The 23,752-nt window shown below is 39.5% G+C and overlaps 1 protein-coding gene across 3 annotated transcripts; it reads left to right on the forward strand.

The window, feature by feature from the left end:
* Window positions 1-4,355: 4,355 nt before the first annotated feature.
* Window positions 4,356-23,125, forward strand: ranbp3b (RAN binding protein 3b). Of its 3 annotated transcripts, none has more exons than XM_003448528.5 (17): window positions 4,356-4,504; window positions 6,377-6,432; window positions 6,752-6,788; window positions 6,881-6,958; window positions 7,072-7,143; window positions 9,773-9,838; window positions 10,681-10,773; window positions 10,946-11,055; window positions 12,581-12,700; window positions 14,079-14,179; window positions 14,289-14,364; window positions 14,474-14,570; window positions 15,047-15,174; window positions 15,274-15,394; window positions 16,026-16,168; window positions 21,602-21,797; window positions 21,916-23,125. In XM_003448528.5, the coding sequence occupies exons 1-17, from the start codon at window positions 4,483-4,485 to the stop codon at window positions 21,957-21,959; spliced, it is 1,560 nt and encodes a 519-aa protein (XP_003448576.1). In that variant the 5' UTR covers window positions 4,356-4,482; the 3' UTR covers window positions 21,960-23,125. The 3 variants fall into 3 exon arrangements, with proteins under 3 accessions (XP_003448576.1, XP_019203767.1, XP_005476664.1); XM_019348222.2 differs by having other exon boundaries at window positions 15,050-15,174; XM_005476607.4 differs by having other exon boundaries at window positions 4,402-4,504; window positions 6,419-6,432.
* The last annotated feature ends 627 nt before the right edge of the window (window positions 23,126-23,752 follow it).

A 23,752-nucleotide genomic window follows, 5' to 3' on the forward strand; every position in this document is an offset into this window, starting at 1 on the left:
TGCACTGGATTTGTGCTGATGTTAACGCCAGAGGAGCTTTGAAACTTCTAAGCAATATACGCCTCATCACTCATCAAGCTCACTCTGTAACTTTACGGTGCTGTGGTTGCTAAACATTTCCACTTTGCAATAATACCACTGACAATCAATTGTCAAGTATCTTGGAGGGAATCCTGCAGCATTACTATGGTTGAGCTGTTTAGAATGACTCATTCTTTTACAAATGTTTGTAAAGCCAGGCTGCATGGCTGGGCGCTTTTATATGCATGTGCCAATGGGACGGAAAACAGCTGAATTCAAAGACTAAGACATGTGGCTCAATACTTTTGTCCATATAATGTGGCTACTTTGAGTATTTTGGGAGTTTTTTATTTTCCCCTAGCAGTTTTATTTTATTCTAGTGTATTACGCAATCAGCTCTGCCCTCCAAATGACAACTGAACAAATAACATGGTTTTGGATTTTGTGGAAGAAAGTTACATAACCATAATTACCCCCTGTTTTTGTAGGGGACTCCCCCAGAGTTTCATCTTTAGGTATTAGTTACAAAACTCTGGAAAATGAGAAGCCTGTTATGTAAAAAGTATTGTAAATCTTGGACTACTTCAAAGTAGATGTTATCATTACACAGGTATTACACATATCAGGAAGGCAGAAAGTCAGGTTTTGCACCACGCATGGATTCTGACTGAAAGACTACTTTTTACCCTCCTGATAATGATACAAGATCTGCCATGACGGGTTTTGACTCGTTATGATAGAAACCCCATCGAATGAATTAGAGTTCGGTGAACGCTAAAGTGCCAGTTTGCTATTCGTATGCGGGGGAGTGGATCCCAACTTTTGAGTGAGGGGTGTTTGTTGCCCGTAGACGCAAACACAGTGATGCACAGTGGACATTCGCTACACCAGTGGATAAGTACAAAAGAGAAACTGATATGACCCAAAGCAGAAGCCAAGCTCGTCTGATGGATGACAGCCCTCAGCAGCGAACAGTATAAACACATGCAGTGGCTTGTTTGAGGGGAGCCTGAGGGGAAATCTCAAGCATGATTATTTCTGAAAACTTTTGGTCAACTCAGGCAAACTCTTATGAAATGTCCTCTTTTCAGTGTTCCTTAACCACATTTGAGCAAAGAAGGCAAAGATCTGGTTTGTATTCATGTCTGTGTTGTATTTAACTATTGTTTTATGCCTAACTTACATTTCTTAATCTAGTTCATAACTAAGCAGGCGGCTCTGCCTGATATGCAGGGAAAGACCATTTATTAGAAGATGAAAAGCAGGGGTACTTACCATTATCACCAAATAATGAATCACTTAATACCAATATTCCCAGATTACAACATTTCTAATCGTAACAGGATGATTACCCTGTTATCTTCAGGAAGAATGTTGTATTACGATAAAAGATCGTCCGTGAAGTTCAACAAGTGCTATGGGAAACGCAATTTCAAGTTGGCTCAAGTTACAAACGGCTCTTGAAAGCTGATGAACATATAGCTGCTAACAAAGGCCTTTTAAAAGAAGGCTAAAATTATTAACATTTTATTATTAGAAAGACTTTCAAATATTTTCAATTTAATTAAACATTCTAACCATAAAAAACATAGTGTCACAGCTTTGCCCTCACTGTCTGAGCATGCACTGTGTTATGTGTATTTTATGATATTTTCTGAATGTTTAAGCTCTAAGAGTGATTCTTGAGCCACTACAACCACATCAACACTTGTAGCCAAACTAAATGTGCACATGTATATTCTCAGCGTTACACTTTTTTAAAGAAATTTTAACACAGTTGTCTGTCAAACATGCAAAGAAAAAAGAGAAAAGAAAACATTTCGATGCTTTACATTTCACTCCAGGCACTTTCCAAACTGCCAAACTCAACACCACAAAGACTACGGCCTGAAGGGTGTACTAGAAAGTGAGATTAATGGCCTACTAAGCTATGTTGGGCTTAAAGTTGGAGTTTCTATGTCACAGAAGTGCTTGCGATAAATTACCATGGTAACTTATGCCGAACACATCACCTGGTCAGGTGCAGGTTATGTTTCCCAGTGTTAATTTAAAATCTGATGGAAGCACCATAATTTGAATGATTCTTTTATTTACAGCATGCAGTATATAGATTTTCTGCTGGAATACATTTTATATGTGCAAGAAAACCACACAATAAAGTGCAAACTGAAGGTTGCATACTTGAGTCTAATCTACAGCTAAGTCTCTTTCACACTGCTTGAATTGCAGCTAATAGAACACAGAACACACACCAACAATACCGCTTCAGTCAGTGAAATTAATTTCCAATTGACTGGCCCACAAACCACAGCTCTAAAGTGTCTAATGTGTAGCCACACCTTAATCACTTAACCACCATTTATCTTCATGATCCTCTGATAATGTCTCTGATTGGAATAGGCGTCATTCACAGGGATCATTTAGCATAGAGGAGTCACGACCTGTGAAATGTCCCATTATATGTGACCACGCATACAACTTGAAGCAGAAAACCCGGCTTAACAGAGAATATTGACAACCCCTATAATTATACTTGATAAATCCAGGTGGGGCTTTAGGTTTTATCGAGCCGGCCAAGGCAAATAAGATGCACAAATAAGCTCAGAACCTGCTTTCGTTCTTTCTTGTTATATATAGCACAAATCTTTTCGTTTTCAACCGCTGTGGTTTTATTGTTTTGAAACTCCTTCAGGAAACAAAGGAAATACCTTCCGCCCATATTTTTCATGATACTGTATCCAGAATAAACATATGTAGTTTACACATTTGGATATCTGTGTGAATGCTTGCTTACTATATGCACGCCAAAATTCCACAAAGAATTTGCAAAAAGTACAAAACGCAAAAAGCAAAGCCCCACAAGTCAATAATTTCATTTATACTGTCACTGCAGAGTTGATACTTCATGCACTTGTGCAGTTTATGCTTTGTGTTTACCTCATGCCTTGGAGAATATTTATATATTTATTTATTGGTTTTTACGAAAAAATAAAAATTGCTTTTGTAGTTGGTGTTGTAAAATTTTGTAGTTGGTGTTGTAAAGTTGTCTGTAGTTTCAAAGCTTGTCCCGAAGCCATCAGGAAAAAATGTGGACACTGCTTACCTGTAACAGATTTGCTCAGCTGCAGTAACAGTTTGCCCTCTAGTGGAAGCAAAGTGGAACTGCACTGACAGGACACTGGAAAAAGACATTTAACGTTATTGCGCATTTCTGTGCAAAACACAAAGCTGTGAAAATCTTCTGACAGCTGAAAAAAACTGAGAAAATGGGCAGAATTCAAATTCATCCTTAGGAAAGGATTTAATCATGGCCTAATCACTCCTATAATAATGCACTTCATGTAAATAATGTGAGCCATTATCACACAGTGTTTTGGTTACAGGCCTGGTAAATTCCAAGTGCTACATCAGCACAGAGATTGCTTAAATGTTATTTATCTATTTGTTTGTCATCTTGGTATTGCTCATTTGAGTTATTCTTTACCACTCACGATTTTTTTTGTACTTAGGCGTGACGTTTATGGCGTTATCTCTGTACTGCTCTAGCACTTGAAATTTCATTGCTGTGGGACTAATAAAAGAGTCTTATCTTAAACTTATGCTATCTTAAAGAATGCCGTTTTTGCGTGCATGTGTGTGTATGTGTGTCTATCAAAGCCAATTTGCACTGCAGTAAAGTCAGTGGTGTTGTCATGTTTGTACACGGCACTGTAAATGTGGCCTTTACAAACAACACCAATGCGTAAACCCCAGGAGAAAAAAAAGGGCAATAGATTCAAAACAACAGGGCTTTTTACTATGAGGTGACCTTGCATAAACCATGTGTATAAATGTAAGCACTGTGATTACAGGACAGGCATCATTTGGAAACAGGAAATATGAACGACGCCTTGGTTGTTTACCTTTACTTTACTGGGAATCTGGTTAAATAACCACCACCTAGAAAAAGGAAGAACTGCAGCTGAAATGTGAAAGACAAATAAACAAGTACGCAAACGTTTCAAGAAAGACGCCGCTTATAAACTCACCACTAACACTGGCTGTGGTGATGCCTTTGTGACGTGCTCGGAGACTGTATTTTTGTTTTTCCGCTAAACCACTGTTTTCTAGGTTAACAAACCTGAGCCATTCATGTCATCATCTGGTGTTTATGTACAGCTTTATCGTAGTTAATAATACCTTAAAGTCTGTGTTGGTACACAGGGGCCTGGGAAAGCTGTAATAGTGGGTTAGGCGACCCAGGCAAACTTCAAGCTCTTCCTTTGGGCTAGCTGAATTATAAATAAGGACATAAACACATCGATAAGCATGGACATATACTAGATTTTTGGTTTACTAAAAGAGTGGTGGCGAGGGCAGGGGTCGCTGGCTGCATTTGCAAACGGGTGTCTGTGAGCACATTGCTGCCTTGACTTGTGTTATCTGCGCGGTGGGTTGTGGGTGTGTGAGCGTCGAAGTAAAATGGCGGACTTGGCAAACGAAGGTGAGTAAGTGGCAGAATGAGAAAAACAATACAGCTACTGTGGCCATGTAAAGCGTGTCTGTTCACTGTTTGCATATTGGATAGCTGAAATAAAGCAACTGTGGCACACGTAAATGGCGACTTCAGGCGGATTAATAACGTCGCGGCGTATATAAGGTTACAGCGTTAGCAAACAGGCTAACAATGCTAACGCTGGGCTGTGGGTAATACCTGGAATGTCTCGGAACGCCCTCCAGTTCTGCCTGTCAGTTAGCCGGTTTACCTCCTAACGCTAGCACCCGGCTATTTATAGTCGGCGTGTGTGTATTTGTTGCCATTTGTGGTGAGCTAAACGATCTAAGGTGGTTATAAACACCAAACTTGGCTAAGCTAAAGTTGAAAAGCACAGCTTGTAACGAAGCTAAAGTGTAAGAACAACAGTGATTGGAAACAGTGTCCGTGTTTATTTCATGTTGTTAGCGTTACGTTGTAGCTTTGCTTAACGTTCATTTAGGCGCGTAGAGGAAAAATGTCAGCCAGTCAGACAATGCTTCGGTTTAGCCTCTGCTTGTCTGCGCGTTTTCTTATTCCATTAAAATCAGCTTGTCATCATGTTGGGCTTTTAATATGGGAGGATAAACTGAGAACTGTAGTGACATTGTTTGTCAGGCGAGATGACTCATGCTGGTTGGAGCGCATTAGCAGGCTAACTATAGCCATCGAGCTAAACCTCCCTCGGCTTTAAGGAACAAGCAGTGGCGCCGACTATTTACTGAAAAGGGTCAGATGGGTATATATGCTAACTGGTTATCATAAGCAAGGAACGCATTGGGGCTACTTGTATCTCAGAGGTGAATAGAAGTGTTGCATGCCGGAAATCCTATATTCATTGGACAAGTTAGCTGATTGTGAGACAGACAGCAGATACAAAGGTGGGGGTAAAATGTAGGTCACACAACATTTTCTTTAGTTTCACACAAACGATCAGCATAAGCCATGCGGAGCGTGTGTCAAAGCGGTGATTGTCGCTTCAGGAAACAATCGTGGCTATGTGCTGCCGGCTTTTTGGCTGATATCGCATGCATGCATGTTTTGCGCAGCTACAGCGATGCTACACCTGTTCAGTGTACAGGCCTGACCCAGACAGAGGAAAACCTTTGTCTGCTAACGTTATAGGATTACACATCTTACACCAGGGTACAGTGTGAACATAGAGTCGTTAAGTGGCTTGAGCTGACATCAAGTTATCGCCTAGCCTGGCTTTAGCTATTCTTGTTATGTTATGATCATAGATTATGGAGGCAAGAAAATACCGGTGGAAGGCTTCATAATTTCTCATTTAGTTATTTATTTATTTAAAATTACACAGTCTCTGTCTAGTTTGTCTATTCTGCAATACGCGTATTTGCATATCTTACATTTGATCACGTTATTTAGTTTATTGTGGATTGTTCACTTTAGTTAAACTTAATGTGATTTAATTGTTCCAGGAACTTCTAATAGGATTGTATGGTTAAGTTTAGTGTACTCGGTTTGATGACATGATTTCGCCTGGCTGGTTGACACAGATAGAAATCAGATTGTTGATAAGCTGCATTTTTGCAGGTCATCTTTTTAAGTTTCTTACATTTAAATTAGTTGTGAACAGTTGTTTAACTCACTGGAATCTTTACCATAGCAATTTTTGAAAAGTTAGACTTTTTATTTTTAATCAGCAGTACAGTCTATAAAATTGAAGATGTCCAAATACACTTAAAATGTTCAGGTACACAGAAGACGTAAGCCACAGCATAGGGTCTTTTGAGCCACAGTCATGTGAAGAATCAGACAGACAGTACTGCTGCACACCATAAGTTAGTGTTTAGATGACTAGCCTACATCTTTTCTTAACAGACAAGCCTGCCATAGCGCCCCCTGTGTTTGTTTTCCATAAAGATAAACCACAGAAGGTAAGTTTCTGTTTTGTTTTGTTTTTTCTTTATTTATAAGGGCTAAAATTGCCTTTTTGAGTTTGCCGATGTTATTTATGCCAACATTTAGTCAAGCTGAGTTTCTGAAAAGCACACATCCCAGAAAAGTTCTTGGATTAAAATTTTTCACTGTTAGCAGAATTTCCTGCAAAATCAACGCACATCTTCCTTGCTAGTTTGTTTCTAATTTAATTAAGTCAAAGTTTCATGAATTTAAGAAAGCTACCTAGGATTTATATGAGTAATGGTGCTCCTTTGGTATAAATAAAACCCCCAAACTTTTTGCACTTCCTTGCAGAGATCTGCTGAGGGCTCAAGTGCAGAGGATGGAGAAGGTAAATGAAGTATCCAAATTGGCCACTTTGTTTGTCCATGTTATCTTTGTGTTTAAACTGACATACAGTCATTATCATTTCACTTCTTTCAGATTCAGATAAAGATGAGGGAAGCTATACTCCCCCTGTGAAAAGGGAAAGGACCTCATCATTCCCACCCCCACATTCTGGTAAGGGCACGTGATGACTAAGCAAAGCAGAGCGTTTAGTTAATGTTGCTTTTTGCCTGTGGTGTACACATTGATTTGTATGCTGATTGCAGTGTCTGTCTGTTACTTTGCAGTTCCTAAGAACAATGTATTCATGCCCTCAAGTTTCTGCCAGTCTCCGACTGGGAACTCTGACTCCGAGCCAGGTGAGCAATCTAGACCACTATTAGTTTTCCTTTCACAGCTTAAAGGGCCCCTGTGGTAAAAATCTCAGTATTAAAAACCAAACACATCGACAATTTAAGGCAGTTGGCACAAGATGCTCACTAAAACTGGTAAATAGTAGCTTTTGGTGACTTAAAGATTTTAAGTCACAGATCATTTTGGTAATTCTAAAAGTGCCACAAACTCTTAACTCTCACCAGTTCTAGTTGACTCTAATTTAGCTATTTCACTCTGATTTTGTCCATTAGGTTTTGACTGCTGTCCTTTCAGAGTCTTTACTGCATAAACATAAACTGAAAGCTAATTTTTATAAATGTAGGATTAGTATTTACTTTGCAACTTTTTGTATTATTCAAAACATTTCTGCATCTTGTTTTTGTTTGGTTTAAATTTAAGTCTTTGTATTTAGTCTGTTTTGAGATTTCAGTTCTCCTTGCTCATTTCTCATTTGGCTCTCACTGCTCCAAAGATCTGTCAGTTTGTGTCATGTGTTGCACAAAGACCGTTCAGTATACCAAGCAGGGAGAAGTCTTTTTCTGTATCTTGTAATTCTCCGCCCTCTCAAAACCTTCAGTAATACAGAGAATTCGTTTTTCTTATAAGAAAAGAACAATATGGCCTTGAGTCGCTTGTGATCCTGCCTCCATATAATATAGCTCTGAACTGCCAGATTCAACTGGAAAACAAATTTATGATGCTTGAATTTGAAAAAGGCAGAGTTGAGGTTGACATTAGTAAATCCATAGGGTTTGTGTTTTATGATTTCCTAGTGTCATGTGGTGATAGCTGACAGCAATTTTCCTAGTGCCACTGCTACAGAGGACTAGCTTATTAGGTATTAAAAGCTAGTTTATTTAGCGCTGTCTTAGGTGTCTATGGTGTCTTTCTATGAATACAGTATGTCTTGGATATAATAGCTGTTCCCACATTAGAGCCTTCTTTGTAACTGAAGTATTTCTTTCTTTGCAAATTTATAAAATATAACCTGAAATTCTAAATAAGCTGGTAGGGTAGGGTTAGGGTAAGTTGGGTTTTAAACTTTAAAGGTTTGCGCTTCATGACCTTGCTTGTGCAAGCTCCTGGCCAGGGTTAGAGGTGTGTTTCTGTCAAACTAAAATTTGTTCTTTTTTTTTAATGTTGTTTATGCCCCTTGCAGTTAATGTATCTGTTGTTCATTTGCACAGGAAATCTACAAGGCTAAAAAAGTAGTAGTTGACATAACATTAGGCTAATGGGAACAAAAACATATGCATATTTTTTAAATAAGAAATTAAACAGTAACTGTGAGGAGAGGAAGTTGGGGCGAAGCTGGATTAACAACATTGTTTATCAGTAGCATATCTCTAACACGAAGCTTGTAAATAATTATCTTGTGGTAACTTTGCTTTGCACTTAGCAGCACTTGTCTGTGTCTGCTTTTCCTGCCAGTTACTCCAAAGCATAATATTTATAGGAAGTCTGACTAGTAAATTTGTTGTATCACTTTAGATGTTAAATTTAAATGATTTTGTTTAATGTGTGCAGCTCAGCTTAATCAGTCATTTGCTGAGTAGCCGTTCATACTTTAATTTGTTGAATCACTTTCATCAAGGTCATATTACACTGGTAAGACGAGTCGAAATGGGGGAAAATATCATTATGAAAAATACTGACTAGTTAATAGAGATATGAAATTATTATTGCAGAAGCACTTTAAGGGAGAATAAGGAAGTATGATTTTTATGGATTTTTCTTTTAATCCCATCTCTTGTCAAAGATAAACGTGACCCAATCATTTATTTATTTATTTATTTTTTTGCTTTAATGGGTTGAGCTCAATTGAAAAGTGACATAGAGGTTTAAATCACTAGTCAACAGATTTACGGAGACTACTTCCACTTGAGCAAACAAACAGGCTGTAGTTAATAACTGCCTGAAGCATGTTACATAATGTGTGTATTTGAAAGTAAAAAGAGTGATGAACAGACCAAAAAATGTTGTTAATAGAGATGCAGAACTACACTATGTGCTGGAAGTTTGGTTATTTTAGTTGCATTTAAAATGTTTATAGTGCTTCTATTGCTTCTGTGGTTGTTTTCTTCATTGTTTGCGTGCATGTCCTGAGAGTTGGTGGTTAGTAAAAGTGTTGAAAGATATTCATGTTCATTTATATTTAATTATGCAAATACTTCTTATAATTAGATTGAATATGTTTTTCTTTAGCATATGTGCAATCTAAGCTTCACACACTAGTTGGTTTAAAATTGCCTGATTTACTAGGCTTAACATTTATGCACACTGGAATGGTCTCCTAAACGCTGAGGACAAACAGGATGTGGCTTTTCGCATGTGCTTTTGGGTTTCTGTTCTAGTGCTGATTACTTAATGGCATCCCAATAAAGCCACTGAGATGAAGAGACGGAGGTAGAAATAGATCAAAGGCCCTAGAGCCCGCCATGTTACCGAGATTCCAACACAACTCTTAAGGCCGTACGAGGGTTGCTGTGGTAACTGGCTCTGTGGTTACAAAATTTGCAAAGACAGAAGAGCATGCTCACATTAGGTTGTTGTGCAATACCTGAATATGTTTTTTTTTTAACTTTTGCTTCTTTTTATGGTTTGTTCCACTAGAGGAGAAGCCTGTGGGGTTCCGTTTAAAACCACCGACTCTCATACATGGACAGGCACCAAGTTCAGGTAGATGTTTAAAAATTTTTGTGTTATTTATACTATGGTTTTTTTAATATACCTGACCACAAAAATCTGGCAAGTAGCTTTTGTAGTTGGTTCAGTTTTTCTGTTTATTTGCAGTATAATACAAAAGCTGTTGCTGGATTTGCATGAAATGTTTTTGCATTAGGTGTTACTTGGTCCACACATACAAAATATTTGGAAAAGGTTTCTACTATTTTAGATGGAGCAAAATTGCATCATATCTTCACAACTACTTTAGATTTGTTACTGAAATAAGAAAAACTGGCAGATATCATCAGATATCGTCATGAGGCTCAAAAAAATATCACAAACCCATCTAGATGTAAACTCATTGTTGATCCAGACACTCAGTTCATGCACAGGGTGGAGGGAATTTTCATACTTGGCAGATATTTACTCAGACCGATCCTGTTCATTATGCATTATCATTTATTATTCAGGCTTTATCTGATGAGGACATTTAATCTTAATTATCAGCACTGACATTGGTACAGTCCTCACGAACAAGTGATATGATTATACAAGTTACAACTATGTTTGAAAGCTGTCACAAAAAGTCAAGCATTTGAATGCTGGTTATGGTGTGGAATAACATCAGATTGTGCAAATATGACACCCCCCCCCAAAAAAAAAAAGTTAAAGGGATCCCAAATGACTACTAATGTCATATTGACCTAACCCCTTACTTGTACTCCACTCCCAGGCAGAGCTTTGAATATTTGCAGATTATTTAAAATTCTTTCTGAGCAGCCCACACATCAACATGTACATGTAAAAGATATAACTGTGTGTACAAATCATGAGAAAAACTGCCTCGGTTGCAGGTGTCCCTAGTCAGAAACCCAAGGAGCAGCAACGCAGTGTCCTCCGCCCTGCAGTTCTCCAGGCACCGCCCTCTAAATCACATTTAGAGTCCAGTGAGTAAAGCTCAGAGTCTTTTACACTCATTAGTTAATCACATGTAATTTAAGATATAATTGCAATCGTTGTTCTCGCTGTGCAAGCTGTTTTTCTCATGAGGTGTGTCGCTTCAAATGCTATCAGGATAGGTGAAAAGTTGAACTCATTTCTCTTTTTTTCTGTCTGTAGATTCCAGTTGTGGAACCAATGGTGTGAAAAAGTCATCAGATGGTGCACCTGTGACCCAGTCCCTCTTCCTGAACAACACAGAGCACTCAGCCACGCTGACTAAGACACCGGTGAGAAGTAGCAAAACCTAAACCAGTTATAATTAGGAGACGAAAATCAAATATGACTGCATTTCCTGCAGGTTTTGTTTGTTTAGTTCTTTATTACAGTTTTTGCTTGTGTGTTATATTTGTCCTGTTGACATATTTGTCTTTTTACTGCGGCAATAGATACAAGTCATAGACTGAAAAGCTCCAGCATAGAAAATTCATGTTTTTATTAAATGTTTTTTTGTTTACATTTGATTAAATAATATAAACATATTTATTAAAACATACATGTGTAAACTGTTGTCACAAACATGTTACTACATTGCAACACTTGCTTTTCTGTCATTACCTCAGCTCTCCATCGTTACAGGTTTTGGTTTTTTTGCTTGTTTGTTTTTTTTAATGAATCTTTCAGCCACAGCTGAAAAAGGCGAACATAATTTGACTAACAAAGAGAAACCACACAGGTTGCGTCAGTTTGCTACTCGTAGTGTTCAGAACAGCAGTCCAGCCAGTTTCAGTCATTTGTTTAGGCCAAATAAACATTTGTGCTATGACTGTTTTTAATAAATTCATTATGATGAGGCTTCGGTTTCAGCACCCAATAAAGTCCAAATGACTTCAAAGTGATGACTCATTCACATGCGTATCATTTGTACAAGTAAAGCAAACATTTTGGCTTCATTATTTCTTAAGTCACGAGTATGTTAGAAATTCTGATAATTGAAGAAATAATGAAGCACAGATGTTGCTAGGACACATTTCTTCAAACAGCATGAAAATGAATGAGACCGCTTTGGAGTCATTTGGCCACTGAAGCACATATATGTGCTTCAGCAGGGTTAGCATAGTTGTATTCAGTGTTTCCCACAATACTGGATATTAAAACCGTTGATACTTGTAAGGATGAATAAAGGAAATTGTAAGTTTTTATCCTGTGCATAGACCCCAAATCCACGGTCTTTGTCTGCACCTGGCCCTTCACTAGCTCTTCAGAGTGTCATTACTAGCCACTGTCTAAAGCTATGCAGATGGATTTGCAGTGAGACCAGAGATTCGGGCAGCTTGCTGATTCTTATTCTTGATTTATGATGGGAACCTCACACTACATTGCATGAATTAACTAGTAACTAAATGATGCTTTGTGCAATCAGTTTCATCCAGAAATATTAACTATATTGCTGTGCCACTAATAGGCTTGCTAAGTAAATGGATTTGCATTAGGAAAATTAGGCACGTCTTGCTGCTGTATGCCACTTCTCTAGTATTTTGGCTACATACTTGACAATGACCCAGACTGCTAAAAGTGCAGTGTCGCTTTTTTCTAAGTGAGACTGGGGGGTCCCGTTTGTTTTTATGCAATGCAGTCAGTTGCAAACACAGTTAAGGTGCAAGTTGCAGTCAGTGTGGTTTGTGGAAGATATTAATGAAACTTGCTGCATGCAGGGGAAGTTCCTGTTGGTAAAAGATCCTTCAAATCTGATAAAGGCTCAGTGAACAGTAGTTATATTAGTTGACCCTGCTGCTCTGTTTCTTCCTGTTTCAGAAACATGAAAATGAGGAAGATGGCTCAAGTGGTAACAAGGATGGAGAAAGAAAAGAGAAGAAAGAGTCAAATGTAGCAATATCATTTGTGTTTGGTCAGAATATCAAAGACAGAGCAAAGGTGAGTTTTCCTTCTGCTGGCTGTGACACAGAGTGAGCAGGTGAATTCAAAGCAAGAATTTCTGTGTCAAGCAACAGTGTGTGTTTGGGGAAGGGGGATTTGACAGTCTGTGTAATTGGATTTGAAAAATAAATAATGTTTTCTAGAGCATGTGTAGCACCATCCTGTTTAGTACATAATGTGACGTCACTGGTTGGTTAGTTCGTTGGTTGCTGCTAATAGCTAACATATGGTAATGTAAGTCTAACTGGTCACACAGTGCAAATGTAACTAAGTTTCTTACCAAAGTGCAATCAAGAAGCCAAACATCATCAGGATGTTCAGAGGGGAATAGATTGATGTGGGCAATGACCCAAAGGGGGTGGGGGTGGGGATGGGGGTGGGGGCCACACAGGAGCTTCCAAGAAAGAGATGCCATAGTTCTTGGAACCCTTCTTTCTTTGTTTTGGTTTTGAAATTCTGCTGGGAAACTGCTGTGGAAAATTGTTTAGGTGAGCACATTATCTCACTGATTACTTCATATTAGAAGTGAGTAAAAGTTAAGTGAAATAAGTGAAGGGGAGTGAGACGTGAAGATTCCCACCTGCGAAGATGCTGATGGTTATCAGGATTCCTAATCTTGCTTTGATAAGAAACTTTTATGTTTGCAGTGCATGTAGTAACCAGTTATCTTGTAGTTTCACTGTGCCTGTGAAAAGAAAGATTTAACTTTGAAATAACTGGGGATTAAACCTACTCATCCTATTTTCTGGATATGCACTCTGTCGGCTGATTGGTCGCTCGGTCTGTACACCGACCTCATGAGATAAAATCAAATAGTGGGGAAGGTGCTTGACTCCAGCTAGTTGGTTCAGTGAACATCTGACTCAAACAGGCTCTCCCTCAATGACCTGTTTATAAAGTCATCTACAAACCTGAGCATTATGGCTAGTTGGTGTTTCAGTGCAGCTAGCCACTTTCTGCCTATGAGACAGAGTGGACAAGATATTCTAGTTTTTGTTTTTAACATAAAACTCATTGCTGCAGTCAGGGGCAGCATAAAAGTGAGCCTTAGACTGCTTTTTAGTTGTCACAAGTTAGCTAGCATATGCTAATAACCAACCCACCTAATGACATCACATTCTGTAGTCGCGCAAGATGGTGCTTTTTTAAGAGTAAGGTTTTTTAAGAGTAAGGATGTAAGTGGACATGTTTCATGTCCACTTTAAAATTTCACAATAAATAAGTGCTTATTTATTGCTTGGACCAACATGATGCTTGGATTACATCATGTTGGGTTGGTTAAGATTTGTCTGTAGAGATTTCTTCATCTACTTTCTGTCGTAAGATTTCCTTCCTGTGTATTTTCCTTTTTTTCTCTCTCTCTCTCTCTCTCTAGTTGGATGAAAACAATAAAGAAGACAACTCAAAGGACGGCGTGCCGCTGGACTCTCAATCAGAGGGCACAAATTATTTCTTGCAGTACATCTCTACCACAAGGTAATTAAAAATGTGTTCTAGTTTTACATTTTTAAAATAGTATTTCTATGTAATTCAGTATTAACTTCGATCAACGTGTTGATGCACACTTGCATTTCTGCCTTTTCAGTTCAAAAAATGCCACAAACAGTGCAGACAGTGGAGCAAAATTTGTTTTCGGGCAGAATATGTCTGAAAGAGTTCTGGTGAGTTAATAGGGTGAATTCAATAGTCTGTTTACCTTCTGTAATACTGCAGAATTCCTAATGACTACCATTGAATGAGCTGCCATGATCAAATCTGTTGTGTTTTCAGAGTCCACCAAAGGGTGACTCTTCAAATGAGGAAAATAAAGACGTGTCAGCTGCCCCTGCTTCAGAGCCCTCATCGCAGGAAGCCACCCCAGAGAAAGGTAAAAAACCCATCCCTCCTATTATTTACAAAAATGGTTGCTATTTGGATTGATTACTAGTAGGTGTAAGCACAAAACTTTACTCCACTCAAGACAAAAACAAGACCTGTGGGCTTATGACTGTATATTAGTTTTATATCGTCTTAAACTTGGATTGGTTTCATAATTTACTAATCACAGGCTTGTACTTTGTAACCAGGGTTTGTGTCTTAACATACAAAAGGGTAATACTGAGTGAGAGAATATTTTACTTTGTTCCGTGACTTTGAAAAATAATTTACCATTTCATAGCTACTCAGTGCCCAGGCAATCATTAATGTGGGCGCAGAGCTCAAGTGCCTCTGCTCTGGAAATGATGCAGAGAAGATTATCAAGCTTCTCTGTTCAGGGATGGAAGACGGGCTCCTTGATTACCCTGCAGTAGCACTGTTTCTGCGTTGCTACAAGATCAGTTTCATGTTTGTGTTTTATTTCAGCAGTGAACAACGTGTCAGAGTCTTTGGAGGAGTCTGCAGCAGCATACACCAAAGCCACAGCCAAGAAGTGCATCTTAGAGAAAGTCGATGTGAAAACTGGAGAGGAATCAGAAAGCAATGTTTTACAGGTAAAAGACGAGGCGGGGTATTTTGCTTGAAGACGTGCAGCGAATAACACGGTGAGAATGTTTTATAATCTTTTTTTCCCCCCTCCTCTTTTACTTCAGATGCAGTGCAAGTTGTATGTTTTTGAGAAGACTGCTCAGTCGTGGATAGAGAGAGGTCGGGGTTTGCTGAGGCTCAATGACATGGCATCGACAGACGACGGCACGCTACAGTCCCGTCTAGGTAAAAGCACCTTCAAAAAGCCGCTGGAGAGAGGAAAAAAAGGGAAAAAACCCTTCCTGTTATGAATGTGCACGGTTTGTTTTTACAGTTCAGTCACCCAAATAGCTTTAGCGGGCAAAAGCATCTGTGATTGTTTTTGTTCTTATTCTACCAGGACAGGTAGGGGTGACTATTATCTCAGTAAACCAAAACATACCTTTTGTTTTGATTACACGTGTTATGACACAACCTAACAGTGAACACAAGAGGGAGTCTGTTCCTACTACATGGCTCTGTTGACTGGCCACCGTAGTAGTATTGTGGTAATGTTTATATATGGTGGTTTCATTCAGAAAAATCAAAAGTTAAGTGGACAAGCACTCTGAAGTTTTGTTTTCTTTTTAATGAATATTCAACTGTTTCAGAAGTTTCCTTTCACTGTATCCTGATTAATATTTGACTAAACTGTGAAATCCTGGTACAAATCACATTGTCAGTGACAGAGCAGAGCAGTTTCTAGGACTGTAGCTGTGTATTTACTGCAAATACTAGTTGTGCCTGTTTAGTGAAGAGATTTTACAGTCAGTGGGCTGAAGAAATGGTAAACATGTGCATATTTGCACCTGTAAGTCACTGCTGTCGTGCGTTGCAGTAATGAGGACCCAGGGCAGCCTCCGGTTGATCCTCAACACTAAACTTTGGCCCCAGATGCAAGTGGACAAGGCCAGCGAGAAGAGTGTACGAATCACTGCCATGGACACGGAGGACCAGGGTGTTAAGGTCTTCCTAATATCGGTACGTGTTACTAAACGTTTAACATTTAATTTTTCCAAAGGGTGTTAGCTTTTAAGTGGTTTTTTTTCCTCCCTGTGTATACATCAAAAGTGAGAAAAACACAGAAAATGGTAAAAAAAAAAAATTATTTTTTTTTTTACAAGCATTGAACTGGTGAAACATATTCTGTCTCGGTTTCATGCTGTCCCATCCACTGTTAATGCGTCTTTATCATCTGTCTCATTCTGTTTTTGTGTGTTTTTCCTCTTTAGTAAAGGATGAATACATTTCCATGTTATTAATTTTATCAGCTCAGTATTGTCCTGTGATATTAAAACATTCAGTGCCTACAGTTGGTACGAGAATACTGCTTTCAAACATATTATTTTAAGGTAGTTATGAACTGTTCTTAATAAAATGCATTACTTCCTGCCCCAGATGTTTAACATTCCAGCCATTCTGTGGGTTTTGGAAAGCATTTAATCTGAAACATCTGCGTATCGAAGTGGCAATTTTATTATTCATATAACTCATTTCATTAAATGTAAACTCAATGTGCATAAGCCAAAAAGAAAAACATAAAAACAAATGTAGGCTTACTTAAGTCAAAGCAATAAAAAACAAACTTTACAAGAAAGTTTAAAAAAAAGAGGTTTTAAGCTTGTTTTGTAAAGTGTAAACAGTTGTAAATGACCTCAAGTCAGCAGGCAGCTTGTTCCAAGGTTCAGTTTCCACAGTAACTGAAGCACCCTCAGCACACTTGGATCTAATTCTGAGAATAGTTAAAAGATCTAATTAGGTTATAGATACTGAGAAAGTCAGAGATGAACTGGGAGGGCAAACTACTGAGAGTTTTATAAGCCAGTAGAAGGACTTTTACAGGTAATACTGTGTTGAACTGGGAGCCAGTGAAGTGACTTAGGTAGCTGGGTAATATGTTGAAATCTGTAAGGCAGGGGTCTCAAACTCAATTTAGCTGGGGGCCACTGGAGGCAGAGTCTGGGTGAGGCTGGGCCGCATCAGGTTTTCCGCAAGAAAGGCATGATTAAAAAATTCCAATCTTCTCAAATCTCTTTATTTTAATTTTTTAACACAAAATAAGATTAAAAAAATAAACAAATTAAGAATTAATAAGAAAATAAATCAATCTGTAATACATAAAATAATAACTAGAAAAATTTGCATTTCCTGCGAAAATGCTGTGTGGATGCCTTAACGCTGAAGTTGCCTGCTGAAAAAGTTGAAAACTTGCAAAAAGTTATATGGCGGTGAAGAAACTGAAAATTCTGCTGAAAACAGGTGAAGAAGCAGAATTTTTTTGCTGAAAAGTGGTGAAAAGCCAAAAATTGTACTGAAAGGGGTAAAGACAGAGAAATTGTTGCTTAAAAGTGGTGAAAAAAAAAATGTTGCCATGAGCAGGTTTCGAACCTGGCCCTCCTAGTCTCAAGGCGGCTACTCATCTCACTGAGCCAAAGTCACTCTCAATGAGTCAAACTCATTCTGACCAAGAATAGGTGGAGAGACGGACAATTCTGCTGAAATGAGCAGAAGCTGCTGAGAATTGTGCTGATAAGAGGTGAAAAGGCTGAAAATTTTGCAGAAAAGAGATGAATCAGCAGAATTTCTGCTCAAGAGGTTTTTTCTGAAAACAGCTGAGATTCGTGCTGATAAGAGCTGAAAACGCTGAAAATTTTGCAGCAGAGGTGAATAAGTAGAATTTGGGCTGAAAAGAGGTTTTTGCTGAAAACAGCTGAAAAAGTTGGGATTTGTGCTGAAAAGTTGTGAAAAAACTGAGAATTCTGGTGAAAAGGGGTGAAGAATGTGAAATTTGTGTTGAAAAGAGTTAAAACAGTATAATTGTGCACTGAAAGAAATGTTGCCATAAGCGGGATTTGAACCCGGGCCTCCCAGTCTGAGAACGGATGCTCATCTCACTGAGCTAAAACACAGGTCAACCCGGCAAGGAAAATCAGTGATGCCACTGATAATGTGGAAGAAATGGGCAAAAAATATTGCATAAAAAATTCAATATCTCAAAAAGTATAGAAGTTATGAGAAGCAGAAAGAGCAGAATTTTTTAAAGTTTGAATGGCGAAAATCGGATAAAAACTGTGGGAGTAGTTAAGTGCCAAAAAACGTACGGAAGCAACAGGAATAAAGAAAGGATAAAGAATAAAGAGAAACAGGAACTCAATAGTGCGGATGCCTTTGAGGGCATCCGCACAATAAGATATTTTTAGTCAGTGAACTTGTGTGGTTTTTTTAGTCTTCTATATCTGCTGTATTTAGATTCAAATGTCTGTATTAACAGTCCTATAACCTTCTTCTGAACATGAATGGAACACTGTAGAAAATTAACTGTTCTTCTGAACATGGCTTCTCTTGCCTACTTCTTGCTACTAGAGACCTGGCAGCGTTTCCTCTCGCATAGCCGAGCCAGATTTGGCCTGAGGGAGGAAGCAGTTGAGACCCTCAGTATGTCTTGAAGATGATCATCCGTAAGTCTGGACCTATACTTGGACTTATTGAAGTTCAAAGTGGAGAAGAGCTTTTCGCACAAGTATGTGCCACCAAAAAGGCACATGGTCTGCTTGAACATTCGGGAAAGCTGAGGGGAAACTAGGGCTCAATTCTCTCAAAAATTGCCCAAGCTTGTCTGCTTTTCCACTCACCTCCCTGAACTTCGCTTTGAGTTCAGAGTTGCACTGCAGCTCAATGAGCTCCATTTGAAGCACAGAAGAGGCATCTTGCACATCAAAGGAGAAGGGGTCCACAAAAATTTGAAAGGTGGCTCTGTGTGTCTTGAAGTCAGCAAATCTGTGACCAAATTCCTCCTGTAGCCTCAAAATGACATCAACATACTTGTCACCACTGAATGGTGTGCCTGCATCCACGAGTGCCTTGCATGCTGGGAAATGGCAAAGGTTTGTCTGAGAGAGCTGGGCTTTCCATAGCGCAAGTTTTGTGGAGAATGCTCTCACGTTGTCATAGGCAGCACTGACAAGTTGCCCCTGGCCTTGTAACTTCTTGTTCAGTACATTAAGCTCATGTGTTATATCAACAAGAAAAGCTAAGTCCATGAGCCATTTGGGATCACTTAGCACAGGAACACTGACTCCATCCTTCTCCATGAAGGCTTTCACTTCTGTTCGCAACTCAAAAAATCTCTTTAATACATTTCCCCTGCTGAGCCAACGTACCTCAGTGAAGTAGAGCACATCGCCATATTCTGACTCCATTTCCTCTAAAAAAGCACGGAACCTTCGGTACTTTAAGCCCCTGGATCTGATTTGGTTGATGCATTTCACAACAATAGACATCACATTGTCAAACTTCAGGATTTGCTGCAAAGGACCTGCTGATGGATAATGCAGTGCAGAGCAATGGCCTCCTCCACGCCTTCCTCTTCCAGTTTTTTTTGAACAAGTGCCACCAGTCCATTTTTCCTCCCTGTCATTGATGGCGCTCCATCTGTTGTTATTCCAACAATACTCTTCCATGGCAAACCAACATTCTCAATGACATCACACAGCTTGCGAAATATCTCCTGAGCGGTGGTCTGGCCATGCATTGGAATTACTGTGAGCAGCTCCTCCATCACTTCAAAACTGTCATCAACACCACGGACATACATTGCAAGCTGGGCAGTGTCGGTGATGTCTGTTGTCTCATCAAGTGCGACTGAGTATACACTGAAACATTTGGCTTTCTCACACAGTTGGTCATAAATGTCACTTGACAGGTCAGAAATGCGATCTGCTACGGTGTTGGCAGAAAGGCTGATGTTGCTAAACTGACCTTTCTTTCCCGGACAGACTATATTTGCAGCCTGCAATATGCACTTTTTGACAAATTCACCTTCTGTGAATGGCTTTCCTGCTTTAGCAATCATCTCACTAACCACGTAGCTAGCTTCGACTGCTGCATTATTCTCTTTGGTTGCTTTCTTGAAGAAATCTTGCTGCCTCAGTAGATCTGTTTTAAGACTGGCAACCTGGTTCGCTCTCTCATCTCCCTGGTATTTTGCATACACCTCAGCATGTCTAGTTGTGTAATGACGTTTCAAATTGTATTCCTTGTGGACCGCAACTTTCTCTGTGCAAATAAGACACGTCGGGGTGCCCCTGTGCTCAACAAAGAAATATTGCATTTCCCACTTTTTCCTGAAATTGTCGGTGCTCATCTCCAATCTTTCTCTTCACTGCAGGCTTTGAAAAAGACATGTTTGGGGCTATGTAACATTTATAATTCTACTTGGTGTCACTGTCGCATTGAAGTTTCAATCAAGCATTTAGCTGACGGACGGGGAACGTCTCAACGCATAGAGAACGTCATTTCCTCTTCTTTTTCTTGCAACCGTAGCGGCTTTTTATCGGCGATCGGCGGATAAAAAGCCGGTAGCAGTGTTTGTTTTTATGCTCGATGTTCATGTCTTTCATGATGACACGAACACTGTAGCATTTGCAGATGGTAGAAAGTACAGGGATAGCGAGCGCAAAAAAGGCGACTGCTCACGGACTGTTATCCGCCGGGCTGTTGTTACAGGAAAAAGAAGCGGAAATGACACCATGACATATAATAAATAACATCACCTGTTTCTGATGTTAGTTGTTTTGACTGCTTTTACATTATATTGAAATATATGTAATGTTCATGTATGCTGCAATGCAAACGGAGTGATGCAAATAAAAAACATCGACCCACAAATTACGGTGCGACCCTATACTTAGTCCGGGTTACCGGGGACTGTTATTGCCGATGAACAGGTGTCGCTATATGACTGCAGACTAAATTGGGCTGCATTGAGTTCATTACTTTTCTTTTCCGCCGCCTACGCATCACTTTGAGAGTTGATAAGGTCTCTCTCTGTGAAAAAAATAACTAAAAATCCCACTGACGTGTGTATAAATCTATATACGTGTAATGTCCCGCTGGGCAGCAACTTTAAAAAAAAACTTTTTTTGAAGTGTTGTGAACGCAGCGCGCTGGGGCGAATGTGCGCGTTTGAAGAGAAGAAAGGAAAGGAGGCAGCCAGGCAGGCACAGAAAAGAAAGAAACACTCCAGGGCAACGCTGCTGTAACTTTTACTCATAGAGAAATGTTTCCCTGCTTGCATCAAGCCCGGCTCATGTCCCCTGAGATTCTTATCCCACCCCGATTGGTAGGTTAGTTCAGCTCCATACACAACACTGTAAAGTGTCATACATTATCAAACTCGCGGGCCGCACTAACATTAAACTTTCATATTAAGGTGGGGGCCAAAACCTATCGTCCTGCGGGCCGCGAGTTTGAGACCCCTGCTGTAAGGACTCTGGCTGCTGCATTCTCAACAAGATGAAGTCATCCTACTGATAATTTGGAAAATCCTGCAAATGGAGCGTTACAGTGTACCAATGCAATGTGCATGTGTCATGTCCATGTGGCTGAATTTTGTTTACACTTTTGCATATTTAGGGTAGCTCTAAAGACATAGGTCAGCTGGCTGCAGCGTTACATCACCGTATCCTGGCCCTGAAGAGCAGGGTGGAACAGGAGCCCGAGGCCCCGGCAACAACCATCCCAGATGCCGAGGTACCGCAGTCCAACGAGGATGACAGCGACGAGGAGGACAATGCCTCTGCCTCCGCTTCAGCCTCTACTCCTGCTACAAGTCAGTGATTTTTATTTCTTATTTTGATTTTATAGTTTGTAATGCAACAGCTCTTGGTTGCTTGTTTAGTGATTCAACTAAAATACCTTTGCTGACATGTTGCCACTCTGTCCTGCAGGTAATTCCGAGGGAGGAGAGAGCCAGGCAGCTGGAAGCACATAGCGTCACTCTTGGAAAGCCTGCTGAGATGCCACTGTAGAAGCATTTTGCTGCAGGCATCTCCATGGACATCCCATGACCAACGTGGGTCCTCCAGACCAGTACTTTTGGATATTAGAAGTCTAGCTCCAGGAAATAACCCCCTGTGCCGGAGTGTCTCACCCAACTCGTGCAGTTCATCTTCTCTGCGTTCAGCGTAATATCTGGAGTCGTTTCTTCCCGCCCTCTCCTGTTTTTGTGTTTAATTTTTGTTTTCGAGTATTTTTTTTTTCTTCCTCTCCCCGATAGCAAAAATAAAGACTTCAAAGCTTTGGTTTGGGACTTCTCTGCTCATCATATTGATGAGTGTAAGGGTGTTTTCCTCTACATTTTAAAGTATGGCACATGTTAAGACTGCAGTTTCTACTTTGGGACCTTTATACTCACTCTACAGCCGTACCTCTGGACACCACACATCCAGAGGAGCTTCATTCACATTGTATTTGACTCGTCATCCAGTCGTCTTTTTTTTTTTTTCTCTTACATCAAGTCCAGCCTTCCTCTTGCCCCCCTCATCCTGACCAGTCTGTGCGTTAAGTTTTGGCAAATGTAATTTATTTTGGGCTGTCATTTTCATGAGGCATCTCAACACATATGTGCTGTTTGTAATGGCTAGCCAAGACCACTCGAGTTGTCATTAATAGCAGTTTCTTATATTTCCTATTGACCTATATTATAGTGAATAAAAGACTGAAACAGTGCAGTTTCCGCTAATGTGAGTTAATGATTTGGGGACAAAAGGGCAGTTCACCACAATGTTTCGTCTAGATTTCTACGATGTGTTAGTCATTCAGCGTCTGGTTTTTCTTTTTTTTCCAGAATTAGAAAAAACATGAACTCACCCGTCTACATTCTGCATGCAACTGTTACTTTTCTCCTTTTCCAGCATCCCAGGTGTTTATTGTGTTGATTCATATTTTTATGTTGAAGGTTTTTTTTGTTTTTTTTTTTTATCCATTTACATTTGGAAAAAAGGTTTTGAATGAAAGAATTCATGTGTGGAAAATTTGAGTGACAACTGTAATACCCTTTGAATGTCATGTACATTTGAATATATCATCATTTAGTAGCGCACCATGTTTTCTCATCTCCAGCTGCCCCCTTTACAAAATAAACCATTTTGGACTGACCGCTATTGTTCCCTCTGAAACTGGGTTTTCTGCACTAGCGAGAGGGGTATCAGTATAGTATATGTAATACTTAGACATTGTCTCTAGTGATAAGTAGTACCTGTAAGCAACAGTACAATAATGAATAACTCGCTAAAGAGGGAACAAATTTTACCCTTGGACCTAATTGAATACGTGGAATGAGAACGGCCTGTCTGTTTTGTATTCATGTGCTGGATCTGGCCTGCAGGTTGATGTATGCTGTGCTGACTGCACTGAGCAGGAATCAGACTAAATCTTGTTTATATACAGTATTCATCAGGCACAAGGTCATAAATATTTGATGCATGTACCTATCATAACAGCCCAGCCTAATCGTATACATCCAAACTAGAAACATAACTGCCACCGCTCGCAAATTCTTAGCCTTATCTGCCTTTCTGTGGTGACTCGGCAGGAAAGCATTTTTCTGCAGCGTCTCCCGTAGATGATTGCAGTTGTGTGGTGAAAGTCAAAGCTAAACACTCCGACCTTAGATGCTGGGCCAGTGTAACAAGTCTGGCACTACTAACTTTTTTGGAGTTTTACTTGAGGCCTTGACATGCGCTGCAGATTCTCTTTAATTCTCATCAAATGTGATTCATCTTT

Source organism: Oreochromis niloticus, linkage group LG18 (genome assembly GCF_001858045.2).
Source record: "Oreochromis niloticus isolate F11D_XX linkage group LG18, O_niloticus_UMD_NMBU, whole genome shotgun sequence".
Lineage (NCBI taxonomy): Eukaryota > Metazoa > Chordata > Actinopteri > Cichliformes > Cichlidae > Oreochromis > Oreochromis niloticus.

Bases quoted from the DNA above. Each gene is read 5' to 3' on its own strand.
- ranbp3b (XM_003448528.5), top strand. From the start codon at position 4,483: ATGGCGGACTTGGCAAACGAAG. The intron at 11,056-12,580 runs GTGAGAAGTAGC...TTCCTGTTTCAG, and splicing joins CCACGCTGACTAAGACACCG to AAACATGAAAATGAGGAAGA. The intron at 14,571-15,046 runs GTAAAAAACCCA...GTTTTATTTCAG, and splicing joins GGAAGCCACCCCAGAGAAAG to CAGTGAACAACGTGTCAGAG.